At 39.0% G+C, this 10,539-nt stretch overlaps 1 protein-coding gene across 1 annotated transcript; it reads left to right on the forward strand.

The window, feature by feature from the left end:
• Positions 1-2,499: 2,499 nt before the first annotated feature.
• Positions 2,500-5,159, forward strand: LOC107044943 (the record flags this gene model as incomplete). Its single annotated transcript, XM_015267029.1, is given in 2 exon segments — positions 2,500-2,695; positions 4,376-5,159. Coding segments are annotated over 2 exon segments (980 nt in total), but the record flags the coding sequence as incomplete, so codon positions are not given.
• Positions 5,160-10,539: the final 5,380 nt, after the last annotated feature.

The raw sequence follows: 10,539 nt of genomic DNA on the forward strand, positions 1-10,539 counted from the left end.
CAGTGCTGGAATTTTTCCCTGGCCGTCACTATGAGCCCTTTTTCCAGTGCCAGCACTAGAATTTTTCTAGAGAATTTCTCTCTGTGCAAAATTCGAAATGGAGGCAAATCCATTACGATTACGAATAAATGATTTTTAGGGTGAAAAATTGATTGTTTCTGAAGGATTTATGGAAAACGATAAAAATATGAATTTGTTAATTATTTCATAAATTTTTCACACAAAACAGTGTAACAAAACGGTTATAGATCCCGTCAAAGAGTGAAACAATTAGAAGGTTCAAACGGGAAAGATTTTCTTACTTCACCCTCTTGTATGGCCCTTGTGATCCTTTCAGGCGACTCTAACGTTTGACCCATATAACTATTTGATTCTACCCGTCCGTTCGACCCTTGTAAAATAAGAGCTTTGGACTCTGGTAAACTGGGTGACCCTGATAACCCATTTTACCCCTCTCCTCCCCCTAGTTGATGATACGAAAAAAAAAAACAAATCACCTGAATTGCGCTATACATTCGGTTTTTGCTATCGTTCCATTTTGCCCGACGTTTCACTTTACCCTGGGTCCCCTACGACCATTTTTTATGGATAATAATTATTATATAATATAGCCGACTGTAATGTTTAGGTGGGTGAGGTGTTGCTCCGGCGGACATCCAAGCTAAGCAGCGTTGAGCTGGGTTAGTACTTGGATGGGTGACCGCTTAGGAACACCTCGCTCGCGCAGAAATTGCGGGTGGTAGGTACGGTGTAGCGGCCTAGTGTCTCCATCTAGTCAGTGTGACAGATGGATATATTAGGGCACTGCACAATCGGCCGGTTGTGCGACTGGGGTTTTACATGGTTTCCCGTGCAGTCCTAGCTCAAATGGGGCACAGCTAAGAGTAAGACGGCCATGATACCGCAGAAAAAAATGAGAGGAAAAGAAAGGAGGGGAGGTAGGCTAGAGGAGGGGTTTCAAATCGAGAATTATTCCGATAAAACCAATGAAATAGAAAAAATACAAAAAATATTATGTCATATAATTCATTCATTCATAAAAAATCAATTTGCCGGCCTGAAAATACTTTTTTCGAAATCGTAGTAAATTTATAAATTTTCAGAATTTTACTAGAAATCATTTTCATGCACGGAGAGAAATGTTCAGTAAAAATTACGGAACTCGAAGTTCGCTCACCGATGACGGAATCGACTCAGAAAATTTAAGTGATGGTATCGTAATTTTTTACAGGAAATTCAGATAGAAATTACGGAACGCTCTGGAAAAATTCCGTGACAGTTCCGTAAAATTTCCTACAATCACATTTTGCTCCGGAATTACGGAAAAGATATATAATTTTTATTGAATATTTCTCTCCGTGTGCACAAAAAATAAGGTTCCCAAAAGTTTAAACAATTTCAATTACTTATGAGAAGGAAATGTTAATAAAAAAATTCTTTGTAAAATGGAATTTGAATGAAGCTCGATATCCATGAATTTTTTCCAATTTATCGCATAAGAATCTGAGATAAAATCAGAAAGTCTACTTCTGAAGAAAAATCCATAACATAATTCAAAAGATACGATTTTTGAAGATTAAGATCATTTTTCATGAAAAATTTATTCAAAATATGAGTGTTCCACCCTGCAACGGTTTTTTTGGAAATTCTAACAAATTTATTAACATTCAGAATTTCACCAGCAATCGATTTCATGCCTAAAAATAAGGTTTCCGAAAACATAAACAATTTTAATTATTTATTTGCAAGAATTATTATTATTTTTTTTTTTAAAGAATGTTTGAAAGGATAATAATTATTTACAAAATTTAATTGAAATAAAACTGAATATCTATGATTTTTTTTAAATTTTCACACGAAATTTAATTGAAAAATTTAATCATTGAAAATGTCTGAATGTATAATATGATCCGTATCAAACTGTAACAAGTACTTTGGGGGGGGGGGGGGGGTGGAGTAATATGGACACCACTTTTAAATAATGAACTGAATTGAATCAAATCTATTCTGACTTCCTTTTGAGGTTAGAAAAATAAACATGTTGTTTTGAGACTCTGTCCTGAGACTGGTAAGGTAAGACAAAAACGGGGTAAAATGGACACTTGGATGTTTTTCCTAATTTTTTGTTTCAATAATATTATTCAATTGATGAATTCATTGATCGAATAATTCATAATTCGATATTTTTTGTCTATTCAATCATTCGCACGGTTGCCCTCGAACCCTCTACTGCGCCTGCGTGGCAGCATAGGACAACACTAGTCATGACAGGGATTTTCAAATTTGAAAGAATCTAATTTTTGACTTTCGGCGCGGGGGGGAGGGGTGAAGTAAACCAAATTTTTCTTTGGTCATTCCCCCTCCCCTCATTGTTTTATGCTGATTTCCTTTGTGAGTGGAAAATCAGCCATCTTAGAAATTTAGCAAAAGGACAAAAGGTCCGTTGTGTAGGGTGTACAATTGTACATTGATTTTGAGAAGGCGATAAGTTATCAGAAAATGAGGAATTTTAAAAGCAAGACAGAGCGTCAAAACTGGGATCCACTTCAAATGGCTAAAGCGATAGAAGCTGTGGAAATCCACAAGTCACCACTGTTGACAGCAGCTAATGATTACAACGTATCGAGGAACACTCTACGTCGTCGAATTGAGTTGTACAGACAATGTCCTGATATGGATATGGTTCTCATCAAAGGTAAGAGACTATCAAGATGAAAAAACTGTCACTTTCATGTAATTTCCACTGCATGTGTGTATACGAAAGGGGTATAAGGTCACAAATTACAATAGAAGAAAGTAACACTGAGTAGATGATCGAACGAAGGAAGACCTCGATACTCAGAAGAATAAAAGAAAAACAAAATGAGGAATGGTGAAGAAGAATCGTTGCTTATTACTCTTCGATTCACTTATAGCTTCAATCAATTTTCACGTTAATGATTGCGGTTTATGACTATCAAAAATGGATTTATTTCATTTTATTTTTGTCGTCGTTAGTTTTAATACTCCGAGACTTTCAAAATTACTGTAATTATGATTTTCCAATGGTTCTGTTGTGTAGCAATGAGAAGGAGACGTTTTGCAGATAAAGACACGTTGTGCACTCCTGATTTTTCAATCAGGGAAACTTTACTCCAGCCATTCCCAACAAACTCATTGAGAAATTCGATAATTTTAAAGCTTTCACGATGAATACTCAAAAAATGACTCCACCACAACAAAAAAACCCAATATCTCCTCTCTAGTATCACCCTACTAACTGAAACAATTCTTGCTAAATCTAGGGATGGGAAGTCGTACAACTGTTTTCTCTGCCATTCAGGAAGTGGAATTGGCAGTTTATTTACAAGAGAAGGCGGAATGCCTAGCCGGACTCACCACTTGCGAAGTACGTCTGCTCGCTTATCAAATTGCAGAGAAAAATGGAATCCAGCACCCCTTCATCAATGGCATTGCTGGAGAAGATTTTCTGAGGCTTTCTCCAAAGAAATGGTACATTATCAATAAGGAAACCTCAGGCAACGTCGATTGCACGAGCTGTGTGCTTCAATAAGGTCCTTGTTGGGAACTATTTCGATTTGCTGTATCAATAACTTACCCTTGGAATGGGGGCAGCAGGCATAGAAAAGTTATTTCCCCCTTCACGTATCTTTAATGTGGATGAGACTGGATTCACCGTGAATCCGACACAATTATCAAAAATTGTTGCAAAAAATGGGAAAAAACAAGTGGGTAAAGCAGTGTCCAGTGACCGAGGGAAGCTGGTCACCGTGGAGCTACGCATGTCAGCAGATGGAAAATGTTTGCCGTCAGCGTTTGTGTTTCCTAGAGTAAACATGAATTCCCAATTCTTAATTGGAGGATTGAAAGGTACCTGGAGAATGGCCAATCAGAGTGGGTGGATGACTGCTGATTTATTCCTCCAATGGTTTAAGTGGTTTGTGAAAACAGTCAAACCAACGGCTGAAAGCCCTGCACTTCTCCTCATGGATGGTCATGCCAGTCATTCCCAAAATTTAGAAATGATCCAATTCGCACGCAGCAACCATGTAGTCCTGCTATGTTTCCCACCTCATTGTACCCATCGCCTTCAGCCCCTCGATGTTGGTGTCATGAAATCTCTGTCAGCATATTACGCTCAGGAAATTAACCGCTGGATGAGGCAAAATCCAGGACGAGTAATGACAGAGTACTCCATCTGTTCGTTGATTGGATCAGCTCTCCAACGTGCAGCAACCCCATCGACCATTTCAAATGCATTCAGAAAGACTGGAATCTATCCGTACAACAGGAAAGTATTCAGCGACGCTGACTTCCGCGCAGCAGAAATGACTGATCGTCCACTATCAGAAACTCCATCCCCCCCATCTTGAAGGTGATGAACCAGGGAACTCACCACCTTCCAATGATCCAAATGAGGAGAGGGGTGAAGATGAGGCGGACTTGAACTCATCGACTTCTATACCCCAGCACAAGGAAGATTCATCTCCGACCAATTCAGAATCGGGCCATTCTGTGGAAGACGGTATTAGAACTGATGAGACACTAATGCCGGGACCATCACATGCTAATGTTGAAGAGTTACCACCTACAAGACCTATGCGAAAGGTACACTTGGAGCATCATGTAATCAATCAGGGAGGGGCAAGTTCAGAGAGTGAATCAGAGGATGGCGATACAGGCTCGCAACAGACTCCACTAAACTCAGAATTTAAAGGAAAATTGATTAAGAAGAAGGTGGGACAGAATCGTCCCTTTCAAGTTACACCATCAGCACTGGAGCCTGTTCCTGTTGCTCGAGATCAATCGACACGCAAGAGACGTACTAGGGGGAAGAACGCGGTTCTTACAGGCGAGGAATATCTGTCTGCGTTGGAGGCTAAGAAGAAAGGAGCGAATGAGATAGAGGAGAACAAGAAGAAGTGTCAATCTAAGAAAAATCAGAAGAGCAAAGGAAAAAGCGCGAGAACAAAATCCAGTCTGCCTCAGAAGAAGCAAAAGAAGGTTCTAGAAGTTGAAGATGAGCGAAGGCCTATTGCGAAGGCCTCGGCTCCGAGTCAACCGATCGGTGGATCGAGTGTGAGAAATGCCACAATTGGTGTCTTACTTCATGTGCTGACATTTCATCAAATGACGAGGACCCCGACTTCATCTGCGACTTCATCATCTTCAATCATTCAAACTTTAATTTAAAATTCAAAAAAGTTGACGAAGTTTACTTATTAATTTTGTTTTCCAACTACTCTCTCTGTCTCTCTCTCTCTATAAAGAAATATCCACACGATTATGTTGTCAAATGCTAAGGGATATTTCCCTTAATTTTGTCCTCAAAAAATACAAATCTACGAAAGCTTTTGAGAAAGTTTCTTCAAGACATCTATTTCATCAGAAATTTTCTTGGCTTTTGAATAGAACTAAATTTTTCGGGTGTTCATCTTGCCAAGAAGCAGTTCAAGGAAAATTTTTGAGGATGCATTTTACCTCACCCATATACAGATTTATCAGGTGCTCATTTCGCCTCACAGCAGTTTTCCAAAGTTTGAATTGTGAAAAAAAAAAATTCCATAAATTTCTTGAGTGTCCATTTCTTCCACCCATATACAAATTCATCAAGTGTCAATTTTGCCCCGAAATAGCTTTCAAAAATTTGAAATTTTGAAAAAAAATCGGAAATTTTCAAGTGTCCATTTTACCCCACTCATATAGCCATTGATCAAGTGTCCATTTTGCCCCGTAACAATTTTCCAAAATTTGAATTTTGAAAAAAAAATAATGAAAATTAACAAGTGTCCATTTTACCCCACTTATATAGCTATTGATCAAGTGTCCATTTTGCCCCGTAACAGTTTTCAAAAATGTGAATTTTGAAAAAAAAAAAAAAAGGAATTTCCAAGTGTCCATTTTACCCCACTCAAATACGAATTCGACGGGTGTCCATTTTACCCCATGTGTCCATATTACCCCACGCTCCCCTAAATATATCTTCAAATTTACTGGGTGGTATACTGGGGAGATACTGGACCAATAAAATTTTTGGTGCAACCCAATAAATTTACTGAACAAATAAATTTTAACAGTCTGTTAGTCTAACAGGCTGTTAAATTCGCCTAACAGGGGTTGGTGCAACCGGGCCTAGAAACGCAGTTTGATTCCTCCCATGAGTAATTGCTTTTTAAAAATCCATTCATTATTCCGTCCTTTTCTTTCCTTTCCTACGAATAAAAAAATCATTACCCACTAGTCTATCCCCTTTTCAATCATTTCTCAAACCCTGGATACTCCTATTCGTGTATATTCGGCGGTGATGATTTCCCACTCCTCCCACTTATCCTCATAATAACAGTAAAAAAATGCACAGCGACGTATATATTAGGCTATGGCAGCCACACATATTTACATGCATACAAAACGTCACTCGTTTCAACTAACCTTATACATAGACATTATACCTTATAACATATATGTATATATACTCGTGAATAGAGATATCACGTATTGATGATATCGAAGTGCTAATCATATCATCGAACGATGATAAACCTTACAATTTACTATTTCAATTGTAAAAACCCAATGGACCATCCCTTCGATGGTTTTCTAACCTAAAATTAAACAAATTTTATGTTTATGAAACGATTTTCATGGTTTATTTATGGTAGTTAGTGGGTAAGAAGCCTTGTTTCATAATCAATTTTTAATTTTTCCGATTAAATCAATAAATAGGAATAAATCCAGTTTAAGTTTGAGTGAATTTAAGTGTCAGCCGGATGATTAAGTGAAGAACCCACGAAATTTTTCAGACGATAGCAATTTTTCAAGTATATATGGGATCTCACTAATAATCATTTGCTTGAATAGTGAATATTCAGTGATAATGGAGGGAAATCAGAGGAATAGGAGTAATAATGGAGATGTTGGAGAGCGTGGGGTTGATTGGACCAGGTATGGACTGGGGAATCATGACAATCCAAGGCTTTCTGAAAGGGACAACTCGACTTACGATGGTTTCAGCACAGATATCCATCCTGCTGGGGCTAATGAGCTGTACGCACAAGAATATGTGAGTTCAGTATTTCTTTTGCTTCCGCATGGAAGCTTTGTAATCGTTGATTTTAAAGATCTAATTTTACCTGAAAATGATGTAGGTAGAATGTCATAAAATGTGAAGATATGATGTTTTTAGAAACTGTGTGTATGTATGGCCGGATGTGTATGCGAATTTTTCGGAAAATTTTTATAAATCTTCACCGAAAAAGGACTAAAGTTGAAGCTAAAAATCAGAAATTTCGTCACATAATGGTATTACTTTGTAGCATTTCAAGCCGTAATTTCAACTCAATCAGTCAAGTATTTTCCGAGATACAGGAATTCCTCAAAAATTTTATTTCCTCAACATCTCAAAAACTACGTGACTGAAGTGAATTTTTTTGATATTATCTGCGATAATATCTATCAAATTAAATCGTAATATTGCCATGTAACTAAGGACAGTTCGGTAATAATCGCCATTTTGCGTTTTTATGACGAAATCGGTGAGTGCACGATAACTTCCCAAAAAATTGAGATAGGATGTTTAAATTTGGTGAGATTGCAGCCCTTACCATATCGCAGGATGGGATTGTGGGGCAGCGAAATCGGACGAGTGGTTTAGAAGATATTTAACTTTTTCTGAAAAACTGTTTTGCTTAATATCTCACAATCTACTAGTCCGATTAATTTTTTGAAAGTGTCCATCCACACGCTCCACGGTAATTTTTACCGTGGATATACAGGAGTTTTTCCCGTGGATATATGGTAGTTTTACCGCGGGTAGGGGAGGGTGTGGTAAAACGAACACTTCAGACTTTTTTTTAAATATTCATAACTCAGAAACGAATTGACCAATTGAGCTCAGTTTAGGCCAGTCACAAACCCTGGCAACTTAGTATCCTCGCTGTTACGAGGATGTAGCGAGGATGTTATTTTAATGTGAAAAAGGCCGAAAATGATATAAATGGGATTCGAAAATAGTTAAAAAGTTGAAAGATCATCGATTTGTTTCAATTAATACAGTTTATTGCGTTATTTTCTAATAATTAGCAGAATGAGGCTGAAGCTGGCGGGAGCAGTTCAGCGGGAGATGGGTATAGTTTGTGAGGCGGACTGTACGGCCCCCACCGTAGCCGCTCGCTCAACGCTACATCGGTAGCCACGAGTTTAAACCTCCTCCCAGACAAATTAAATGATAAAAAACAATCGAACATTTTTTTTTATTATTATTATTTCTTAATGTATGACGACGGTGGGGAATGATTTCTCGAGGAGGAATTTCATGATATTTTTTTTATTTTTATAAGTTTTTACGCGGTCAATAGGGGTGCAATAAACGCATACACCAATCGATGTCATTTTATTTTTAATGTGTCCCTAAGGGGTTAGGGGACCCTGTCCAACAAAAATTATCGCGGTGCACCTATTAGGGTATTTTTAATTAATTTTTTAAGATTCATTTCTCCCAACTTCCGGTGAACAAAATGGTGATGCACGAACACGCATGCACCAACCAACCCCATTCCATTTGGAATATGTAGCTAGGGGGTTGGGGGACCCTCCCCAACAAAAATTATCACGGTGCGCTAATTAGGGGATTTTTAATTAATTTTTAAAGATTCATTTTGTGTAACTTCCGGTGAATGGGGTGGGGGTGCACGGACACGCATGCACCAACCGACTTCATTCCCCTTGGAATATGTTACTGAGGGGTTGGGGGACCTTCCCTAACAAAAATTGTGACGGTGCGCCAATTACGGGATTTTTAATAAATTTTTCAAGATTCATTTTGTGTAACTTCCGGTGAATGCGGTGGGGGTGCACGGACACGCATGCACCAACCGACTTCATTCCCCTTGGAATATGTTACTGAGGGGTTGGGGGACCTTCCCTAACAAAAATTGTGACGGTGCGCCAATTACGGGATTTTTAATAAATTTTTCAAGATTCATTTTGTGTAACTTCCGGTGAATGCGGTGGGGGTGCACGGACACGCATGCACCAACCGACTTCATTCCCCTTGGAATATGTTACTGAGGGGTTGGGGGACCTTCCCTAACAAAAATTGTGACGGTGCGCCAATTACGGGATTTTTAATAAATTTTTCAAGATTCATTTTGTGTAACTTCCGGTGAATGCGGTGGGGGTGCACGGACACGCATGCATCAACCGACTCCATTCCACTTGGAATATATGCCTAGGGGGTTGGGGGACCCTCCCCAATGAAAATTATCGCGGTGCACCTATTAGGGTATTTTTAATTAATTTTTTAAGATTCATTTCTCCCAACTTCCGGTGAACAAAATGGTGGTGCACGGACACGCATGCACCAACCGACTCCATTCCGCTTGGAATATGTTACTTAGGGGTTGTGGGACCCTCTGCAACAAAAATTGTGACGGTGCACTAATTAGGGTATTTTTAATAAATTTCTAAAGATTCATTTTGTGTAACTTCCGGTGAATGCGGTGGGGGTGTACGGACACGCATGCACCAACCGACTCCATTCCACTTGGAATATGTGCCTCGGGAGTTGGGGGACTCTCCCCAACAAAAATAATCGCGGTGCACCAATTTGGGGATTTTTAATTAATTTTTCAAGGTTCATTTTGAGTAACATCCGGTGAATGCGGTGGAGGTGCATGGACACACATGCACCAACCGACTCCATTCCGCTTGGAATATGTTACTGAGGGGTTGGGGGACCCTCCACAACAAAAATTGTGACGGTGCACTAATTAGGGTATTTTTAATTAATTTTTTAAGATTCATTTCTCCCAACTTCCGGTGAACAAAATGGTGGTGCACGGACACGCATGCACCAACCGACTCCATTCCGCTTGGAATATGTTACTGAGGGGTTGGGGGATCCTCTCTACCAAAAATTGTGACGGTGAACTAATTAGTCGATTTTTAATAAATTTATAAGTTTACTTTTCGAATTTGACGAAAAGGTCAGATGGCTTTTATTTTTTTTTTCTTAGACACTTTGCAAGTCTATATCTAAAAAAATATTGAGAAGTTATGGAGACACACTCCGGGAAAATACGCAGAATATCTCAAAGAATCGAGTGGTTTTTGATTCATTAAAAATCCCCTAATTAGTGCACCGCGATAATTTTTGTTGGGGAGAGTCCCCCAACCCCCTAGGCACATATTCCAAACGGAATGGAGTCGGTTGGTACATGCGTGTCCGTGCACCCCCACCGCATTCACCGGAAGTTACACAAAATGAATCTTGAAAAATTTATTAAAAATCCCCTAATTGGCGCACCGTCACAATTTTTGTTAGGGAGGGTCCCCCAACCCCTCAGTAACATATTCCAAGCGGAATGAAGTCGGTTGGTGCATGCGTGTCCGTGCACCACCATTTTGTTCACCGGAAGTTGGGAGAAATGAATCTTAAAAAATTAATTAAAAATACCCTAATTAGTGCACCGTCACAATTTTTGTTGAAGAGGGTCCCTCAACCCTCAGTAACATATTCCAAGCGGAATGGAGTCGGTTGGT

The sequence above is a fragment of the Diachasma alloeum genome, unplaced genomic scaffold (genome assembly GCF_001412515.2).
Source record: "Diachasma alloeum isolate Michigan unplaced genomic scaffold, Dall2.0 Dall_scaffold_00845, whole genome shotgun sequence".
NCBI lineage: Eukaryota > Metazoa > Arthropoda > Insecta > Hymenoptera > Braconidae > Diachasma > Diachasma alloeum.